This window comes from Ovis canadensis, chromosome 20 (assembly GCF_042477335.2).
Source record: "Ovis canadensis isolate MfBH-ARS-UI-01 breed Bighorn chromosome 20, ARS-UI_OviCan_v2, whole genome shotgun sequence".
NCBI classification, from domain to species: domain Eukaryota; kingdom Metazoa; phylum Chordata; class Mammalia; order Artiodactyla; family Bovidae; genus Ovis; species Ovis canadensis.
Window position 1 is genome coordinate 20,160,867 of NC_091264.1, and position 21,716 is coordinate 20,182,582.

Sequence of the window (21,716 nt, forward strand, 5' to 3'; positions counted from 1 at the left end):
TAATAGATTACCACAGAGCACTGACTCTGGGTCCCCTGCATCATTCAGTAAATTGCCAGTGGCCATCTATTTTATATATGGTAATGTGTATGTTTCAATACTGCTCTCTCAAAGCATCTCACCCTCTCCCTCCCCGACTGTAACCAAAAGTCTATCCTTTAGGTTTGGGTCTTGTTTGCTACCCTGCAAGTAGGATCATCAGTACCGTATTTTTAGATTCCATACATATGTGTTAATATATAGTATTTGTCACTCTCTTTCTGACTTACTTCACACTGTATAATAGGCTCTATGTTCATGACCTGACTAGAATTAACTCAGATGTGTTCCTTTTTATAACTGAGTAATATTCCATTGTGTGTATGTATACCATTATTTCTTCATCCATTCATCTGTCAGGGGACATCTAGGTTGCTTCCATATCCTCAGTTCAGTTCAGTTCAGTTGCTCTGTCATGTCCGACTCTTTGTGACTCCATGGACTGCAGCACACCAGGCTTTCCTGTCCATCACCAACTCCTGGAGCTTGCTCAAATTCATGTCCACAGAGTCAGTGATGCCATCCAACCATCTCATCCTCTGTCATTCCCTTCTGCTCCTGCCCTCAATCTTTCCCAGAATCAGGGTCTTCTCCAGTGAGTCAATTCTTCGCATCAGGTAGCCAAAGTACTGGAGTTTCAGCTTCAGCATCAGTCCTTCCAATGAATATTCAGGACTGATTTCCTTTAGGATTGACTGGTTTGTCCCTTGCAGTCCAAGGGACCCTCAAGAGTCTTCTCAAACACCACAGTTCAAAAGCATCAGTTATTCCGTGCTCAGATTTCTTTATGGGCCAATTCTCACATCCATACATGACTATTGGAAAACCATAATTTTGACTGGATGGATCTTTATCAGCAAAGTAATGTCTCTGCTTTTTAATATGCTGTCTAGGTTGGTCATAGCTTTTCTTCCAAGGAGTAAGAGTATTTTAATTTAATGGCTGCAGTCACCATCTGCAGTGATTTTGAAGCCCAAGAAAATAAAGTCTTTCACTATTTCCACTGCTTCCCCATCTACTTGCCATGAAGTTACAGGACCAGATGGAGAAGGCAATGGCACTCCACTCCAGTACTCTTGCTTGGAAAACCCCATGGATGGAGGAGCCTGGTGGGCTGCAGTCCATGGTGTCACTAAGAGTCAGACACGACTGAGCGACTTAGCAGCAGCAGCAGCAGCAGCAGCAGCAGCAGTAGCAGCAGCAGCAGCAGTAGCAGCAGCAGCAGCAGCAGCAGCAGCATGGGACTGGATGCCATGATCCTAGTTTTTTGAATGTTGAGTTTTAAGCCAGGGTTTTCACTCTTCTCTTTCACTTTCATCAAGAAATTCTCTAGCCATTGTAAATAGTGCTGCAATGAACATTGGGGTACATGTGTCTTTTTCAAATATGGTTTCTCAAGGGCATATGGCTGGTAGTGGGATTGCTGGGTCATATGGGCTTCCCTGGTGGCTCAGCTGGTAAAGAATCCACCTGCACTGTGGGAGACCTAGGTTCAGTCCCTGGTTTGGGAAGATCCCCTGGAGAAGGGAATGGCTACCCACTCCAGTATTCTGGCCTGAAGAATTCCATGGACTGTATAGTCTATGGGGTCATAAAGAGTTGGACATGACTGACCGACTTTCACTTTCATCATAATTTTATTTCTAGTATTTTAAGGAATCTCCATACTCTTCTTCATAGTGGCTGCATCAGTTTGCATTCCCATTAACAGTGCAAAAGGTTTCCCTTTTCTCCATACCCTCTCCAGCATTTATTGTTTGTAGACATTTTAATGATGCCCATTCCTACCAGTGTGGGATATCTCATTGTAGTTTTGACTTGCATTTTCTAACAATGAACAATGTTGAACATCATTTCACGTGTTTGCTAACCATCTGTATGTCTTCTCTGGAGACATGTCTGTTTATGTACTGCTCACTTTTTGATTGGGTTGTTTGTTTTTCTGGAATTGAGCTGCATGAATTACTTGTATATTTTGGAGATTAATCCTTTGTCAGTTGTTTCATTTGCTATTATCTTCTCCCACTCCCATTCTGAGGGCTATCTCTTCTCCTTGCTATGGTTTCCTTCGTTGTGCAAAAACTTTTGAGTTTAATTAGGCCTCATTCATTTATTTTTATTTCCATGACTCTAGGAGGGGGGTCATAAAGGATCTTTTATGATTTATATCAAAGGGTGTTCTGCCTAAGTTTTCCTCTAAGAATTTTATAGATTCTGGTCTTACATTTAGATCTTTAATTCATTTTGAGTTTATTTTTGTGTATGGTGTTAGAAAGTTTCTGATTCATTCTTTTACATGTAGCTATCTAGATTTCCCCGCACCACTTATTAAAGAGATGGTCTTTTCTCCATCGTATATTTTGCCTCCTTTGTCAAAGGTAGGTGTGTGGATTTATCTCCAGGCTTTCTATCTTTTTCTATTGATACATATTTCTGTCTTTGTGTCAGTATCATACTGTCTTGACAACTGTATATAGTCTGAAGTGAGGAAGGTTGATTCCTCAAGCTCCGTTCTTCTTTCTCAGGATTGCTCTGATATTCAGGATCTTTTATGTTTCCATACAAATTGTAAATTTTTTTGTTCTAGTTCTGTGAAAAATACCACTGGCAGTTTGATAGGGATTGCAATTGATTCTGTAGATTGCTTTGGATAGTATAGTCATTTTCACAATATTCATTCTTCCAATTCAAGACCATGGTATATCTCTCCATTTGTGTCATCTTTAATTTCTTTCATCAGTGTCTTATAATTTTCTGCATACAGGTCTTTTGTGTCTTTAGGTAAATTTTCTCCTAAGTATTTTATTCTTTTTTTGTTGCAGTAGTGAATAGGGTTGTTTCCTTAATTTTTGTTTCAGATTTTTTATTGTTACTGTACAGGCATGCAAGAAATTTCTGTGTACTAATTTTGTATCCTGAGACTTTATTCACTGATTAGTGCTAATAATTTTCTGGTGGCATATTTAGGGTTTTGCATGTAAAGAATCATGCCATCTGCAAACAGTGAGGGCTTTACTTCTTTTCCAATCTTAATTCCTTTTATTTCTTTTTCTTCTGTAATTGCTGTGGCTACAACTTCCAAAATTATGTTGATAAATAGTAGTGAGAGCAGGCATCCTTGTCTTGTTTCTGATTTTAAGGAAATGCTTTCAGTTTTTTACCATTGATAATAATATTTTCTGTGGGTTTATTCTATATGGCCTGTTTTAGGTTCAAGTATGTTCCTTCTGAGGAGGGCATGGCAACCCACTCCACTATTCTTGCTTGGAGAATCCCTATGGACAGAAGAGTCTGTTGGGCTACTGTCCATGAGGTCACAAAGAGTTGGACACAACTGAACATTTAAGCACAGCACAGTATGTTCCTTTTATGTCAACTTTCTGGAGACTTTTAAAATAAATCATGAATCAGTATTGAATCTTGTTTAAAACTTTCTCTGAATTCATTGAAATGATGATATGGTTTTTATCTTTCAATTTGTTGTATCTTTCAATATGGTATATCACATTGATTGATTTGCATATATGTTGAAGAATCCTTCATCTCAGGGATAAATCTCACTTGATCATGATATATGATCTTTTTAATGTGTTTTCAGATTCTGTTTCCTAGAATTTAATTGTGAATTTTTGCATATGTTTATCAGTGATATTGGCCTATAATTTTCTTTTTTGTGGCATCTTTTTCTGGTTTTCGTATCAGGGTGATAGTGGGCTCATAGAATGAGTTTGGGCGTTTTTCTTCCTCCACAATTTTCTGGAAGAGTTTGATCAAGACAGATATCAAACTTTTGGTAGAATTCATCTGTGGAATTGTCTGTGGAGTCATTTTGCTGTTAATTTTTTTTGGAAAATTTTTCATTACAGTTTTGATTTTGGTGTTTGTGATTGGTCTGTCCATAGTTTCTCTTTCTTCCTGGTTTAGATTGGATAGGTATACTTCTCTAAGAATTTGTCCATTTCTTCCAGGTTATCTATTTTATCCACACATAGTTCTCATAGTAGTCTCTTATGATCCTTTTTATTTCAGTGAGTTCTGTTGTAATTTCTCCATTTTCATTTCTGATTTTATTGATTTGAGTCCTCTCCCATTTTTCTCTTGATGATTCTGGCTAACTGTTTGTCAGCTCTGTTTATCTCCTCAAAGAACAAACTTTTAGTTTTATCGGTCTTTGCTCATGTCTCTTTCATTTCTTTTTCATTGATTTAATCTCTGATCTTTATGATTCCTTTTTTTCTACTAACTTTAGGGGGTTTTGTCCTTTTTCTAGTTGCTTTAGGTGTAACGTTAGGTTATTTATTTGATGCCTCTTGTTTCTTCATGTAGACTTGTATTGCTATCAACTTCCTTCTTAGCATGACTTTCCCTGCATCCCATAGGTTTTAAGTTGTGTTTGTCATTTGATGCTAGGTATATTTTGATTTCCTTTTTGATTTCTTTAGTGATCTGTTCATTATTCAGAAGATGATTCTTTAACATGTGAATTCAGAAACACATTTCCATGTGTTCATGTTTTTTATAGTTTTTTTTTTATTTTCCTGTAGTTGATATCTAACATTATAGTGTTGCAGTCAGAAAAGATGCTTGAAATGATTTCAGTTTTCTTAAATTTATCATGGCCCAAGATGTGATCTTTTCTGCAGAATGTTCCATGTACACTTGAGAAAAGGGTGAAACCTATTGCTTTTGGATGAAATGTCCTGTAGATATCAATTACGTCAAATGTATTGTTTAAAGCTTGTGTTTCCCTATTATTTTTTTGTCTATATTGATCTGTCCATTGGTGTGAATGGGGTATTAAAGTCCCCCATCATTACTGTGCTATTTTCTATTTCTCCTTTACTAGTTGTTAACATTTGCCTTATGTTTTGAGGTGCCCCTGTGTTGGGTGCATATGTATTTATAATTGTGACCTCTTCTTCTTGGTTTGATCCCTTGATCATTATATAGCAGCCTTGTTTGTCTCTTGTAATGGTCTTTATTTTAAAATCTGTTTTATCTGAAATGAGTATTGCTACTCCTATTTTCTTATTTTTTTTTTAACAAGGAATGAGGGATAAATTTTATAGAGAATGTATTTTTTTTGCATTTATTTATTTATTTTTTAATTTTTATTTTTACTTTATTTTACTTTACAATACTGTATTGTTTTTGCCATACATTGACATGAATCCACCACAGGTGTACATGAGTTCCCAAACATGAACCCCCCTCCCACCTCCCACTCCGTATCATCTCTCTGGATCATCCCTGTGCACCAGCCCCAAGCATCCTGTATCCTGCATCGTACTCCTATTTTCTTTTGATTTCTGTTTTCCTGGACTCTCCAGACTATTTCCTTTCCCTTGTTAGGGAAGCTTTTGACTATAATCTCCTCAAATATTTTTCCATGCCCTTTCCTTTTATCTTCTTCTTCTGGGACTCCTATGATTTGAATGCTAGGGCACTTAATGTTGTCCCAGAGGTCTCTGAGACTGTCCTCATTACTTTTTATTCTTTTTTCTTTCTTTTTGTTCTGCTTCAGTTATTTCCAGCGTTCTATCTTCTAGCTCACTTATCTGTTATTCTGCTTCAGGTACTCTGTGGTTGGCTCTGTTCAGTGTATTTTCAGCCTTAGTTATTACATTATTCATTGTTGATTGTTTATTCTTTAATTTTTCCAGGTCCTTGTTAAACTTCTCTTGAATCATCTCGATTTGTGCCTTTAGTCTATTCATCTGTGCCTCCATTTAATTTCCAAGATTTTGGATCATCTTTACTAGTATTACTCTGGATCCTTTTTCAGGTAGACTGCCTATTTTCTCTTCATTTGTTTGGTGTTGTGGATTTTTACTGTCTTCCTTCATCTGCTGCATAGTTCTCTGTCTTTTCATTTTGCTTAATTTACCATGTTTGGGGTCTCCTTTCTGCAGGCTGGAAGGTCATAACTCCTCTTAATTGTGGAGACTGTCTCCGAACTGGTGGGGTTGGATCAGTGCGTTGTGAAGGTTTCCTGGATGGGGGCACTTGTGCCTGTGTTCCCATGGATGGAGCTGGATCTTGTCTCTCTGGAGGGCAGTGCTGTGCCAAGTAGTATGTTTGGGAGTGTCTGTGGGTTTGCTATGGCTTTAGGCAGCCTGTCTGCTAATGTGCAGAGTTGTGCTCCTGTTTAGCTGAAGAATTGGCATGGCACATCCATCGCTGGAGCTCACTGGGTTTGAATAGGGCTTGGCCTTAGTGTTGATGTGGAAGCCTTTGGGAGGGCTTACACCTATTAATGTTCCGTGGGGTTGGGAGTTCTCTGGTGGTCCAAAGTCCTGGAGTCAAGTCCCCTGCCTCTGGGGTTCTGGCCCATCCACTAACAGCAACATCAAGGCTTCACAGGTCACACAGCACAGAAGACAAACACCCTGGATTAATGGCAAAACAAATTTAATAGGCAAAAAAAAAAAAAATTTAATAGGCAAAAAAAAAAAAGAGTTTCACATACTTATGTTGGAAAAAGAAGAGGGGGGAAGGAGAAAAAGAGGAAAGAAGGATAAATAGAGGGTTCTAAAGTGAAGAGAGGAATCAAGCCAATAAGTAAACCCCTAAGTGAAAATGGATACTATATATTAGACTCTCAAAGCTACAGGATTAAAAACAATAGATCAAAAATCAAGCATCAAAAACGTGGAAAATATTACTCTCAAAAATACAAAATCAAAACATCACAACAAAAATAAAAATGCATGCAATTGATTTAAAACTAATTTTTTTTAAAAGAAAAAGTATGTTATAAAAAATAAAAAAGGAGTAATAAAGAACCATATTAAGTGGTGCTGGGAAAACTGGTCAACCACTTGTAAAAGAATGAAATTAGAACACTTTCTAACACCATACACAAAAATAAACTCAAAATGGATTAAAGATCTAAACGTAAGACCAGAAACTATAAAACTCTTAGAGGAGAACATAGGCAAAACACTCTCCCTCCGACATAAATCACAGCAGGATCCTCTATGACCCACCTCCCAGAATACTGGAAATAAAAGCAAAAGTAAACAAATGGGACCTAATTAAAATTAAAAGCTTCAGCACAACAAAGGAAACTATAAGCAAGGTGAAAAGACAGCCTTCAGAATGGGAGAAAATAATAGCAAATGAAGGAATGGACAAAGAATCAATCTCAAAAATATACAAGCAACTCCTGCAGCTCAGTTCCAGAAAATAAACGACCCAATCAAAAAATGGGCCAAAGAACTAAACAGACATTTCTCCAAAGAAGACATACAGATGGCTAACAAACACATGAAAAGATGCTCAACATCACTCATTATCAGAGAAATGCAAATCAAAACCACAATGAGGTACCATTTCTTGCCAGTCAGAATGGCTGCTATCCAAAAGTCTACAAGCAATAAATGCTGGATAGGGTGTGGAGAAAAGGGAACCCTCTTACAGTGTTGGTGGGAATGCAAACTAGTACAGCCACTATGGAGAACATTCCTTAAAAAACTGGAAATGGAACTGCCTTATGACCCAGCAATCCCACTGCTGGGCATACACACCGAGGAAACCAGAATTGAAAGAGACACGTGTGCCCCAATGTTCATTGCAGCACTGTTTATAATAGCCAGGACATGGAAGCAACCTAGATGCCCATCAGCAGATGAATGGATAAGAAAGCTGTGCTATATATACAGGATGGAGTATTACTCAACCATTAAAAAGAATCCATTTGAATCAGTTCTAATGAGGTGGATGAAACTCAATTATACAGCGTGAAGTAAGCCAGAAAGAAAAACACCAATACAGTATACTAATGCATATATATGGAATTTAGAAAGATGGTAATGATAACCCTGTATGCGAGACAGCAAAGGAGACACAGATGTATAGAACAGTCTTTTAGATTCAGTGGGATAGGGCGAGGGTGGGATGATATGGGGGAATGGCATTGAAACATGTATAATATCATATATGAAACGAATTGCCAGTCCAGGTTTGATACAGGATGCTTTGAGCTGGTGCACTGGGATGACCCGGAGGGATGGTACAGGAAGGGAGGTGGGAGGGGGATTCAGGATGGGGAACACACGTATGCCTGTGGAGGATTCATGTTGATGTATGGCAGAACCAATGCAATATTGTAAAGTTTTTTTTTAAAAAAAGACAATATGAGAAAAGGAGAAAAGAGGTGAGGGATATAAAGAGAGTGTAAGCGAGAGGAATGTCCAAGTGTTTCCCCTTTCGACCTGCTCCAGTTGAGCTGTCCACTCAGCATGTCCTCCAGCATGTACAGGAAGGCCTCTGGACCTGTTGGGGCAGTTCAGAGTCAGCTCAGACTCAGATCTTCTCTTGCTCCAGCTTGCACTTGCTGTCAGACTCTACAGTTGCTCCTAAAGTGCACAGACCCAGGCTAATTGCAGGAGTGTAAACTGTTGGACCTGCCATGTCCAGGGTGGTGTCCCCTCTTTCATTTGCTCACGCAGCACCTGGTGTTCCACTTTGGCTTGGGGCCCACCCTGTTTGTAAGTCTCTCTCCAGGGTCCGTTCTCCACCCAGATACAAGGAGGTGAACGGAGCTGCTTGTTAGGGCTCAGTTGTGCTGAGAAGACCAAGGGTTACCACAAACGCCACTGGGGTGTGCGGGGAGTGCTTCCATGGTGTTGGCCTGTGGGAGGTTGCCACAGTTCTAGGCGGGTTGTGCACTTCCCCAGGGGAGTTGGTCCCTGGTTGTGACAACCTTGGCTTAGCTGAGCTGCTCAGTCTCCCAGGAAGACGTGCGTAGAGACCCACAGCCACTCACAGCTTGTGGTCTTTGAGTTCAAGACTATAGCAGCCCCCTGCCTTCTGCCTCTGGCTCTCGAGCCATCTTCTCTGCCTCTGGGGCTATAGACTCCAGCCACTTTCCCTGCTTCGGCATTCACCAGGGCGGGGTCCTTTGTCCTATGAGAGCGCAGCGTTAGAACGTGATGTCACAGCCTTCCATGGGGATGACCTTTTGCTTGTCTGACGGTTCCAGAATTTTCCCCAATCTGCCTCTGTGGTGACATGTTAGTCCCCTCAGAGTATCTTCACAGTCAACCCCGGTCTTCTCCTGAGGACTGGCCCTCCAGACCTGAGCCTCTTCACCCAGCTCCCCTTCGCTGTGGGCAAATGCGAGCCTGTGAGCCTTCTTCTCAGCGGAGAAGTCCTGTTTGGTATAATCTCTGTGGTGAAGTCTCCATTTTGCCTTCGGAGCACCTTTCTCGCTGCGCTCCCCTCTGAGTTTCGAAAACTCCCCACTGCTCCTGTGGGTGAGGGGATTTCCTGGTGTGTGGAAACTTTTCCTCCTTCACACCTCCCTCCCAGGGGTTGCAGGCCCCCAACCCCTAATCCTCTGTCTCCCTTCTCGTCTTTATCTTTTTCTCTACCTCATTTCTGAGCAGATTGGTTTGCCTTTCTGGAAGTCTGGCGTCCTCTGCCAGCATTCAGAAGATGTTCTTCGGGAATTATTCCAGATGCTGAGGAGATCTCTTGATACATTTGTGAGGGAGAAGGTGGTCTCCCCATCCTGTTCCTCTGCCGTCTTGAAGGTCTCCTTGAGTGGTTTTCAGTTTTGGCAGTGCAGTAATTCTTTATTTTAATATATTGATGGTTCAGTTCTATCCCCTGAGCTTCTGATTTAAGTGGTTTGGCTTGTCCTACCCGTTAGTGTGTTTTGCTTTTAAGCTCTCTAAGATGATTCTGTATAGACAAGATTGAGAAGCACTGTAGTAGACTGCCTGGAAAGAGTAGAAGTCTAGAAACTAACATCTGCCACCAAAGCAGATATGGCAGCCTCTCTCCATGACAGAAGCCTCTTCACATTCATGAAAATGCCTCACTTTTTACCAGCGGTTGGCAAGCTTATTCTATTAAGAGCCAGGTAGTAATGGCAACCCATTCCAGTACTCTTGCCTGGAAAATCCCATGGATGGAGGAGCCTGGTGGGCTGCACTCCATGGGGTAGCTAAGAGTCGGACATGACTGTGCAACTTTACTTTACTTTTCACTTTCATGCATTGGAGAAGGAAACGGCAACCCACTCCAGTATTCTTGCCTGGAGAATCTCAGGCACGGGGAGCCTGGAGGCCGCCATCTATGGGGTTGCACAGTGTCAGACACGACTGAAGTGACTTAGCAGCAGTAGCAGCAGCAGTAATATTTTAGATTTTGTGAGTCAGATGATTTTTGATGCAGCTACTATTATGTTATTATAATGCAAAATAGTCACGGAATGTAGGTGAGCAGATGGATATAGCTTTGTTCCAATAAAATTTTTGTTTGCATGAGAGTGATGAGCAAGATTTGGCCTCTGGACCTTCCCTTGCCACCTTCTACTTTAGAGAGTTAAAGTACAGTTAATGAACATAGCTGAGAGCCATTGCATTCACTTTGCAGAACGTAGCCCCATGTGTGAATAGGTTATTAAAAAGGTGGAGAAGAATGTGTGAAGATAGCATGCAGTGGAGGATGAGGGCCGGGTCAAGCACAGGCCAGGGCAGGGCTGGTGGAGAAGCTTGAGTGAGTGAAAATGTACCCTGAGAGAGTTAGGGGCATGGCATGAAAGGGCAACTGTGGCCAGGCTTCGCCACTGGAGTTACGAGAACGTAGGTGAGGTGTGCGTGTGTTTTATATTGTCTTACATTTGCTGTTTCTTGCTTGCTTTGGTTTTGCCTTTAGTGGGATGGAAAAACAAGGATGGTTTTTGCCTTTAGGGGGATGTAATTAGAGAGCCTGGCTTTCGTTTTTAATCATATTTAGATATTTTGGGTTCAGAATAAATATACATCTATTTTCAACACATTATCACCATTGTAGCTGAATTGAAAATATGTGTCCTTTTACCTCCCCTGCCATCTTCTCCAGGGCTGTGTTCACATCAGAACATTTTCTTTTCCACATATCTTCATTAAATTTGTAAATTCACTCAGGCATTAAGTTTAAATTGTCGTGATTGAAAGATCGGAGAGATGGATTTCCTGTCCAGTATAGCTTCCAAAGTTTACTTAAATTTATCCTCTTTTCTCCTCCTCTGTCCTCATAATTGATTGCCTGGCTATGGAACTGCTTAGTTATTTTAATTCTAAAAACCCAAATTTTATTCACACATTGATACTTTTGAAATTCAGTTGCATCTTTAGGATCAATGGATATATATTGAATTATTGAATCTCTGTTTCATGTTTTTACTCCAAAACCTGTTGTGAAGTTTGTAGTATATCTTCCAGTTGACATCTTTTTAAAAACAATTTCAAGTAGAGTTGACTTAAAATGTTGTGTTAATTTCTGCTGTACAGCAAAGTGATCCAGTTATATAAATATATATATATATATGTAAATCAAGGAGATGTGGGATCATCTTTGCTCATATTTTTGCCTCCACCCTTTTGTGGCACCCACTTCCAGAGTTCATGATGAGTTTCATTTTGGAAAACAAATTGGATCTTGTCATATAAGTGTTTCAAAATAATTTTGAGTGATCTTAAAGTTTTAACTCCGTGGCATAGCATTCAAGACCTTGCTATCTAAAGCCTTTCATATTTGGCCCCAAAGAACTGGGTCTCCAGTCTTCTTCCCCACCACCACTCTCCCTTGTGTGAACTGCTTAATTCCTGATGACCAGGCATATGATGCATTATATTCACAGTGTTGTGAAGTCTCTGAGAAATCTTTAATAAAACAGGATTGGTGTTGAGCTGAAAATAGCTAAAAAGAGACTTTTCCTAAAGTTTCATACTTTCAGATGGAAGTATATCATTCTTGCAGGAAAGGCTTGACTTTTTATACTAAATGGTTGAAGAAACATATGGAATATCTTTATTTGGAGACGTTTAAACACAGACTAGACAGTCTTTGATTGTCTTGGGGATGATTTAGGTAGACCCATGAGAGAGAGGCAAGGTGAAGTTTGAGGTTGTGGTCAGTTCTAAGAGTTGTGGGGTGATTAATGACTGTATCTTGGTGAGGTCAAAACATCCAGACAGAAATGAAGAGAAAAGTTCAGCAAGTTCATCTACTTGCTGCCTATATGAGTCCAAAGACCTGGATATTTAACAGTTGAATGTATGTAGTTATTTAAATTAAACAGTACATCTCAGGACTCCCTTAGTGGTCCAGTGGTTAAGACTCTATGCTTCTACTGCAAAGGGCACGGGTTCGATACCCTGGTCAGTGAACTAAGATTCCACATGCCACATGGAACAACCAAAAACAATTTTTTAAAAAAACAACAAAAATGAAAATATGTCTCTCTGGTGTTTTCTGCTTTTGTATTATTACTATAGTGTAAGCAACCCCAACAGATAAATACTTATTCCCATCTGCCATCAAATAACATGTCAAATTGTAATTAGAAAAATTTTTAAATTAAAACTATGAGTAAATTGAAAATGTTTCCAGTTGTTTTTGTTTGGTCTGAGAATAAGATAATAATGAAGGAAGAGAGTAAAATAAATTTTTTCTGATGAACCTTTGGCTATTTTTTTTCATTTTTATACAATGGAAATTAGGAAGTAGCTTATCCACCAGACACATATTTAAATGGCTCTGTATTTTAAACTTAGGTACGTATCCTGTGCCCTGGGCTGTCCATATGAAGGAAGCATCACACTTCAGAAAGTGTCAGAAGTAAGATATACGTCTGCTTTTCTTTTTTTTTTTATTTTTATTTTCCCTCTCAGTGCTTTTCTTAACAAGGTGCTTCAAAGAGAAAACGTTTTTAATTTTGTTCTAATCAATTTTGAATTTTTTTCTTTTATGTGGCTTTTAGAGTCTATTAAGAAATCTGCCTTGCTCAATGTAATAAAGATTTTGTCTTAAAGCTTTCTTCTAGAAATTTAATAATTTTAGCTCTAACAATTAATTTTGTAACTCATTTTGAGTTAATGTTTGCATATGGGGTGAGGTCAGGGTTAGAGTTTCTTTTCCCCATTCGTTTATTTATCCATGTGTTCTGGCATAGGGTTTTTTTTTTTAAATTTTTAATCTTTTTATTTTTTTAATTTTAAATTCTTTAATTCTTACATGCGTTCCCAAACATGAACCCCCCTCCCACCTCCCTCCCCATAACATCTCTCTGGGTCATCCCCATGCACCAGCCCCAAGCATGCTGTATCCTGCATCAGACATAGACTGGCGATTCGATTTTCTGGTTCATGGTAAAACGATGTCTCTTTTTAAAAGTGGGCTCTTTTTCCTGCTGTTTGTTACATCTGCACCACAAGGCCAAAGAGAACTGTGGACCGGGAGGCATATTTGATCACTGAGCTAATAGTTGTATTTTAATGCTAAAGACCTAGATAGTGGCTATCACTGTCCAGAGTTAGCATCTGAGTCTAACGATTTGGATGTTCAAAGATAGAGGGAATAAAAACATCTGTTTTGTTTTTATGTGAGTAGAACATAGTGAGTGGCCTGTCTACTTTCTTTTGGAATGTCAGGGCCGTTTTTGCGCACATCCTTAAACTTTCTCTTGGTTGCCCAGGTGGCGTCCCTCTGCTGTCTCCGGCCTATTTTGACATGTGTATGAGTCCATGCTGCTTCCATGCTTTTATTCTTGTTATACCCCATAGCTCTTTCTGCTGAGATTCAAGTTGCCATTATTCCAGAGGCAGAGGCAAATATACTATAAAATAATGAAGCTTAATTAAAAAAAATTATTGATGTACAGTTTATTTGCCATGTTGTGTTAATCGCTGCTATACAGCAAACTTATTCAGTTAAACATATACATATATATTCCTTTTCATAGTCTTTTCCATTATGGTTTATTATAAGATACTGAACATACTTCCCTGTGCTATACAGTAGGACCTAGTTGTTTATTTATCCTATGTATATAATATTTTGCATCTGCATACAACTTAAATTTTGCAGTCCTTTGCTGGCATCAGACCCTCCCAAGGGTCTGTTATTAATTTGTATTCACAGTTACATATTCTTTTCTTAAAAAATCATGTCCAAAATAATATGACTTCAGACTCCGCAAAACCCAAATCCGACTCTGCCTATACGCCTATCCTTTGCTCTCTGCCTTCTGCCTCATGCCGCCTCTGGACAGACCTCCCATAGCCTCAGGCTCTTCACTCCTGCTCCACAATGCCTGGGGTGCTGCCAAAGAGAATCATGGAACAGGCAGATCAGAAGTGTCAGGAATTCATGACCAGCGACCTTGCCTGGGTCTTCTGTTCCACCCCAGGATGGGGCCAGCTCCTGGTCTCACTGTCCGAAAGGACTCTGGCAAACTGTGTGCCCTCCGCTGAATCCTCCCCTTCACTCACGCCCCTGCGTGTGCAACTGCAGAGCCCTTCCCGTTGACACTTGAGCGTGCTCCATCTGAAAACTTCCTTCCTTCAGTCAGCATCCTTGGCTGGCTAGTTATCGACAATCCTCTCCATCCCGCCACAGCTACACTCCAAAGGGCTGTCTGCACCGGTGGTGCCCACCTATCTGTGCGGCATCAACTCTTCATCATGTCCCCAGTGATGTCTAGACCCTTCATGCTGCTGGAATCCCTCTTTGTAAGATCGTTAACTTAGTACTGGAATCAAGAAATGTGAGATTCCCCTTGGTGTCCATGGGTTTGTTCTCTATGTCTGTGTCTGTATTTCTGCTTTGCAAATAGGTTCATCTGTGTCATTTTTCTGGTTCATATATAGCATATATAGTACAGGGAGCTCATCTCAGTGTTCTGTGATGAACTAAAGGGGAAGGAAGTCCCCCAAAGAGGGGACATATGTACAAATAGAGCTGATTCATTTTGCTGTGCAGCAGAAACTAACACGATATTGTAAAGCAACTGTACTCCATTTTTTTTTCTTCTAAGAAATGTGAGATCCTATTCAATCCTTCTCTTGACTTCTCAGCATAATTTTGGGTGGTAACATTCCTTCCTGCCTGCCATTCTTGTAACCCTGGGATTCCCCTGACTCCACGCTTAGAATTTTCCTTCAATCACTTCAGTGGCAGCTTCGCTTTTCTTTACATGGCCATTAAGAAACTCCACCATTTGACAGGCTTTTGGTATAATTAATGACTGTATCTACATGGGGAAAAAAAAAAATCCCGATAGAATCAAAGAGAGAAATTCAGTCACCTACATGCTTTCTATATGATTCCAAAGACCCGGATATTTAACGGTTGAATGGATATACTTAAATAAAGGAGAAGAAAGAGGAGGATCAGCATTATGCTTTTTAATCCAAGTTTCCATCCAGTAATAGTCTTCTATCTGGACTAGGTAGCCCTTCTGAGTGCCTTCAACCTGTTTTGGATGTTGATTGATAATACTGCTTTTCTGAAATATCAATCCAAGTATATCACCACCACTCCACATTCAGTCAAGGTTTTCTACTGCTCATATGATAGAATCTTCAACCCAAATCCTAAACTCGATTGGTTTACAAGGCTGTGTGCTCTTTGAATGCTCTGCGCCTTCCTCCCCAGCGTTACAGAGCCCTGTTGCCCTTCAGTTTTTACTTTCTTGTTGCAACTGTCCTTTGCATTTGACCTTTTTGTTTGTTTGCTTTCTGCCTTGCCTCCTGGCATGTGGGATCTTGGTTCCCTGACCAAGGATTGAGCCTATATTCCCTACAGTGGAAGCACAGAACCCAGTCACTGGACCAACAGGGAATTCCCTTGACTTTCCTTCCTACTTGGAATGCCCTTTATATATGGTATTTTAGTTGCCTCAAATTTCACCTGAATATTCTTCTCACATCCTTCGCCACCTCTCCAACAAGTTGATGCTGACTTTATCCCAAGCTGCACTGAGGCCCTTCCTGTTTGACAGATCTAGGTCAATTTCCTTTGCTCCACACTCTTACAATCTTGTTTCTTTGTTCTAAAATTATTATTTTAGCTGTGTTTACACATTCCCGAGTGGAACTGATTAGGGTCTGTCCTCACTTGGCTCCAGACTCCGTGATACCGTGAGCCTGGACGTCTGCGTCATACCACCGCACAGGGCAGTGTCTGGAGTAAAGCAGGCCCTGCAGACAAACACAAGGCGTAAGTTTAGGGGTGACCAGGTGCCTGATTTTGCACAGAGTGATTTTTGTATATTCTCATTTCATTTTTACAACCAAACATTTCAACACTAACTTCACCTTATTACTATGATTTCAAAAAGTTAAGCAGTAAGGCTTAAAAAATGTGCTGTATAAAGATATTTTATTGTTTATATTTTACAGAACAGCAACTGAGGCTTCAATAACTTCATCTTCTGCCCAGCATCATATGAGGACCATAGATGAGGTTTAAATCTAGGCCTGTGTGGTTGCACAAGCTGTGTCTTTATCAACATACCACGCTACCTTAAAGCAAATTCATATTTCTCTTTGAAAGTAATATTATTGTTTGACTTGAAGGGAACTTGACATTTACTAGGCTCAAGATCATCTGTTTATGAGCTAGAAATTTTAAGACAAAAATATTAAGTGTCTGTATCAATCACAAAGTTACTTGACCGCTAGTTTAATAGCGTGAGGAATACTATTAATAGTTTCAAAGTAAATTTCTGATACTTTTGTTAGATTAAAGGGCAGAGAAAATAAGCCTCCCATTATTGAAATTGTAACTTATAATTTTATCATTGAACACACAGTTACACAGATAGATATGGTTCTAAGGCAAACTTGAATGTTAGAAACAGATAATTACAGGAATATCAATGGACATGAGTTGGAGCAAACTCTGGGAGACAGTCAGTGAGGGACAGGAAGCCTGGTGTGCTGCAGTTCCTGGGGTTGGAAAGAGTCAGACACAACTTAGTGACTGAGCAACAACAGAAATGTCATTCAAAGTTTTATCCAATGTTTGGGATTCACGAGCAAGGAAAAAGACTAGAAAACTAAAATATATGTTTTCTATGAATACGCATGTGACCTTAGTTGTGATGTCTACCTTTAGATTATGTTTGCTAAGGAACAGCGGGACTTGAGTCCATTGATTTCCATTGTTTTACTTGCTTGCTTTTCCTGGTAGGTGTCTAAGAGACTGTATGGCATGGGCTGTTATGAGATATCCCTGGGAGATACAATTGGAGTGGGAACTCCAGGAAGCATGAAGAAGATGTTGGAAAGTGTCATGAAAGAAATCCCACCCAGGGCTCTTGCTGTTCACTGTCATGACACCTATGGACAAGCCTTAGCAAATATCCTCACGGCCCTTCAGGTATTTTGTATTATTTGTGTGTGTGTGTAAAGGTGTGTATATTTATTTGGCCTACAAATGTATTAAGAACTTTAGTGAGATAATATTTATAAATTGCTAAGACTGTAACATTTAAACAGTAGTCCACACACAGCACACACTCAGGAAATATTTGTCAATTTGCACATGCTTTTTTGGGCAATGGTGTCTCTTATTACAGTTCATTTGATTTGGTAAGACCCCTGAACTTGTTCTTTTAAAAAGCATTAATATTCTCAGGGCTACGTCTGTTTCTTTCAACTTTCACTTGTGCTCGGCCTTACTGAAAAATGATGGCATTGTGGAGGGTGCAAAGCACAGAGATAGTAGCACGTACTGTTGTAATCATGTGACATGTGCTCTTTTGGATAATCTGGTGCTCTGTGATGAGGAAATATGGTGCTGAAAAATAGACTATTTTGTTTAAGATGTTTTCCTGTTGTTGGCAAGCCTCCTTTCGAAAGAACCCCTGGTTTTTATCAACTATATTCTGATCAAAATCAAGAGATTTAGCAAGTTGGAGGATTAGGAATTACTTATTAAATTCTAATGGTACCTCAGTTCTTTTTAATGTATTAATTGAAAAGAACACATAAATTGCATTTTAAAATATTTATTGTTAAATCGATGTTATTTTTTAAACTTGACTAAAAAGAGATTGACTGGATGTTCTTTGAACCTAAGATTTTGACAACTAAAGATAAGAGTCCCTGAAAGCTTTTTGGTGAGGCTGAAAATCAATGCCTGAAGCTTAATGTCACTGTCCTGCAGTGCACAGTTGTTTGGCAGAAGTTAAAAAAACCCTGTGAAGATCAAGCCCCACAAGGGCTTATTTGGACTTTGTAACATATGTGCACAAATCCTTATTTATCCTCTGGAAGCAGGCAAGGAACACTGTATTGAATTAGAAGAAAAAATGATATCCCATGGACTTCGGGGTGTGGGAATTTTGACAATTTTCCTTCTCTTTTCTAGTTTCTAAAACAATAGAGAACTAGGCACTGCTTCAGGATTCTGTGTTCAGCTGCAACTGTAACTTATTAAGTGTTCCTCACCAGCAAGTTCCTGGAGAGGTCTGGTGTGTGTGTGTGCATGTGTGTGTGTGTGTGTGTGTGTGTGTGTGTGTGTCTCATTTCATATATGGATATATCCTCTGTATGGTAATGCTTTGAGTTATATTTTATTCATGTACCATATTTATTGCATAATGAGTGATACGTTAGTTTGAGGGAATCCAGGGCTGTAATGGAAATTCTGGAAACCCAAACATCTAATATTTAAAGTGTATGCCTCTTGAAAGTGCTCCAGTGCGAACTATTGCTGTCGCCCGATTATAACTGCGACAGTTAGGAAGGCCTATCAGAGGAGTTCAAAATCAGATACAAAGAATGAGAAGAGGGACTTACCTGGTGGTTTACTGGCTAAGACTCCATAGTCCCGCTGCAAAGGATAGAGGTTCAATTCCTGGTCTGTGAACTGAGATCTTACATGCTGGGGGTTTCGGCAGAAAAAAAAAAAAAAGAATGAAAAGAAAGTAACCTCAATCAGGGGCGTGTGGGGGGTGGGGGCATCAGTGTGTGGAAAGAATGTTCAAGCAGATGAAATACCACTCGGGCAAAAGGCCTTGGAGAGGGAGATGATGTCCCAGGAGCTGAAAGTCAGCTAATAATGTTATTCAGGGGGAAGCTGAGCTCTATAACATTTGCTGTGTTAATTGAGCTGCAACGTCTCCATTTAGAAAAGAGATGAGAACTCCAGTTTGGGGGCATTTGCCCATCCATCCTATAACAGCCATAAGGGGTGCGGGTGTAGAAAAAGCGCTTGGCCCAAGCAAGATGGGGAGCAAAGGTCAGGATCTGACCCCCACCAAATACCACATTCTCAGTCAAAAAAGATGAACCAGCAAAACTCTCAGCTCACAAAGGGAGAAGGCGGCAAGCCATAGTCATTCTCAAGGCCTTGGCTCTGAGTAAGGGAGAAATACACAAGCTCCCTTTACGCTTCCTAGCTTGTTGGCTCTGATGTGGACTTAGGATTCAAATTCATGTTGCCTGCAGAATGTTTAAGACCCGAGCAGATGAGTGGCTGTGGATTAGTAATACCTGTAGGTGTCAGGAAGAATATAAATCTTGTCAGAAGGAACATATCTTAAATTTAAGCTGAACTGTTTGGAATCTGTGTGTATGGATGTCTGTGTGTGTCTCAGTGTGTATATAAGCATGTGTCTATGTCTGTGTGTGTAGGTATCTATGTGTGTATGTGCTTGTGTGTGTATGTGTGTGCGTGTATCTGTGTGTGAATGGATATGTGTGTGTGTCGGGGAGGGGTGGATATTCTGCTCTGCTCTTGTACAAGTTGGTAGGGAGCATGTCCTCAAGCACTGGGCTTTGTGTGTTTTGACCCTTTACTCTGTGCACAAGCTCTAAGTACATGTGGGAAGCGAAGGGTGAGGAAAGTGAACTTGGAGCCTGACGTGGAGTCGCTGTGTAAGCAGGCAGAGGAGAGGGTCAGAGCGGCTTCTATAAGAAGCACTGTGCAGCCCGAGTAGCCGGTTCAAATGAACTTTTGAGGAAACGGTCAGAAAGCAGAGACCTGCTCGGGGAGCTCACCACTAGAGTTGAGAGTCTGTCTTTGCTGCTGTCCCCTTTCCAACGCTGGCATCCAGGTTGATAAGCCAGTGACAGTGTGAAATGTATACGCTCCTTTCTCTCTGAATCTGTGTGTAGCTGAGACACTCTGTTAGCGTTTTGGGAGGTCTGTGTTCATCTGGACATGGACTGTCTTTGCAGCCCCACGTGTACTGGTCCCCCAGCAGCACTGAGTAAGACAGAGTCAGCCTGGACCCCTCCCCGTTTCCTGTATCCTGTCTCCTCCCCAGTAAAAGCAGCAGCAACAACAATAACTAGGGTTACCTTGAGTGGAGGAGAAAACATATGCCTTAGGAAAAAAAGCTGCCAGTGTTTAAATAGAAGGGAAATCAGAGAAAGTTCCACTTCATTATGAAGCAAGCAAACTTTGGCTGCAGGAAGCACTGGCCGTACTTCATTCTTTAAAATGGAAATCTTTGAAGTGGCTTCTAGTCAAATTGGTGGTACATGTGGAGTGGATATCATTTGCTTTAATTTAAGGGTTGAGAAACAGTTTACAGTGCTCCAAACTGGAAGTTAAGATGATGGCGTGGAGACGTGCAGTAAGTGGAAACTTGGCCACGATGGTCGGAAACAAATGAGAGTTATAAATGGAACATCCCCCCTTGGTCTGGAAAGCACACGCTAATCGTGTAATAGAGGGATCTTTCTTGGGTTCCCAGGTTTTACTGTATTTTTTTTTTTATTATTTAAACAGACTTACAAGACTGTACATGCTTGTATGGGAGTCAAGAATTCATAATTATCAGATATTCTTTAATATAGAGAAATAATTGAGACTATAGGTTTGAGTGGGGGATATTTATAACTGCCCAGACCCAAAAGAGCAAGAAAATGAGGTGACAAAACGCACAGCATTGCAGTAATGGAAGAAACGCACATAGTCCAATATACTTGTCTTAATTGTTATGTAAAAAGTGAGTCTCACCCTTCTGCATATTCCCAAGTACCTAAGTAAAACACCAGTGAACAAATTATTTAATCTACTTAATACTAAACAATTGCACAGTCTCTGTTTTTCTTCACTCAAATGATTTGAGTCTTCATAACTGGGTGAAACAGAGTAAAACAAAAGAGTTCTAATACCACAAATAACACAACCACGTTAATTGGTAGCAAAGTTAGTAGAACAGGCAATATTTAGCTTTTCCCTAAAGAAATACAATTTGCCTTTTTTTTTTCTCTTAAGCTTAATATACATTTAGCTAATGTGCCTTTCTTCATGATGTTTTCCATATGTTTATTATTCTCTTTTAGAAAAACCAAATCATCTACCTAATTTTTACAATAAAACATTCTTTTCTTCATATTGACTCTCACTAAACCACATTTGAATGCTTCCAAACAGCAAATATGTCCTCATGTAATTGATTCTTGAGATTCTCAAAGAAAATATTTTAGATTCCAAATTCCCTTCTCAGTTCTGCACCTATAGAATGTGTAAAATGATTTATATATCCTCAGATTTTGCAAAACTGAGATGAGGTACAGAGTTTCTAGAACATTTGTCTTGGTAACAGTGCATGTGATTAATACTCCATATTATTACAATCATTGCAATTAAGACTATTACTACTGCTGCTATATTAGTAACAATAATAATAACCTTTGTTACTCAAAGAGCTAGAGGACAAAGCATTGCTGTACAAATGTATACATTTGTAAATACATGCTTTAGATATTGTTCATTTATTCAACACCTATTAAAGAGCTAGGTAGAAATCAGTGGGCAAGAAAGAAAATAAAAAGTTTCAAACTAGATACCCCTACAGAGGTTTTACAAAATGCATCATTAATTTATTCAACAAATATTCATTTTATTAGACACCATTTTAGATACTCGATTCAGAT

The 21,716-nt window shown here is 39.7% G+C and overlaps 1 protein-coding gene across 2 annotated transcripts in view; it reads left to right on the plus strand.

Moving 5' to 3' along the window:
- The window catches only part of HMGCLL1 (3-hydroxy-3-methylglutaryl-CoA lyase like 1), a 191,262-nt gene that overhangs the window by 106,466 nt on the left and 63,080 nt on the right, over positions 1-21,716 (plus strand). For both annotated transcript variants that reach the window (XM_069564084.1, XM_069564085.1), the window contains 2 exons: positions 12,591-12,654; positions 17,011-17,199. In XM_069564084.1, coding sequence (XP_069420185.1) covers positions 12,591-12,654; positions 17,011-17,199 — 253 coding nt within the window. The remainder of the gene's footprint in view (positions 1-12,590; positions 12,655-17,010; positions 17,200-21,716) is intronic.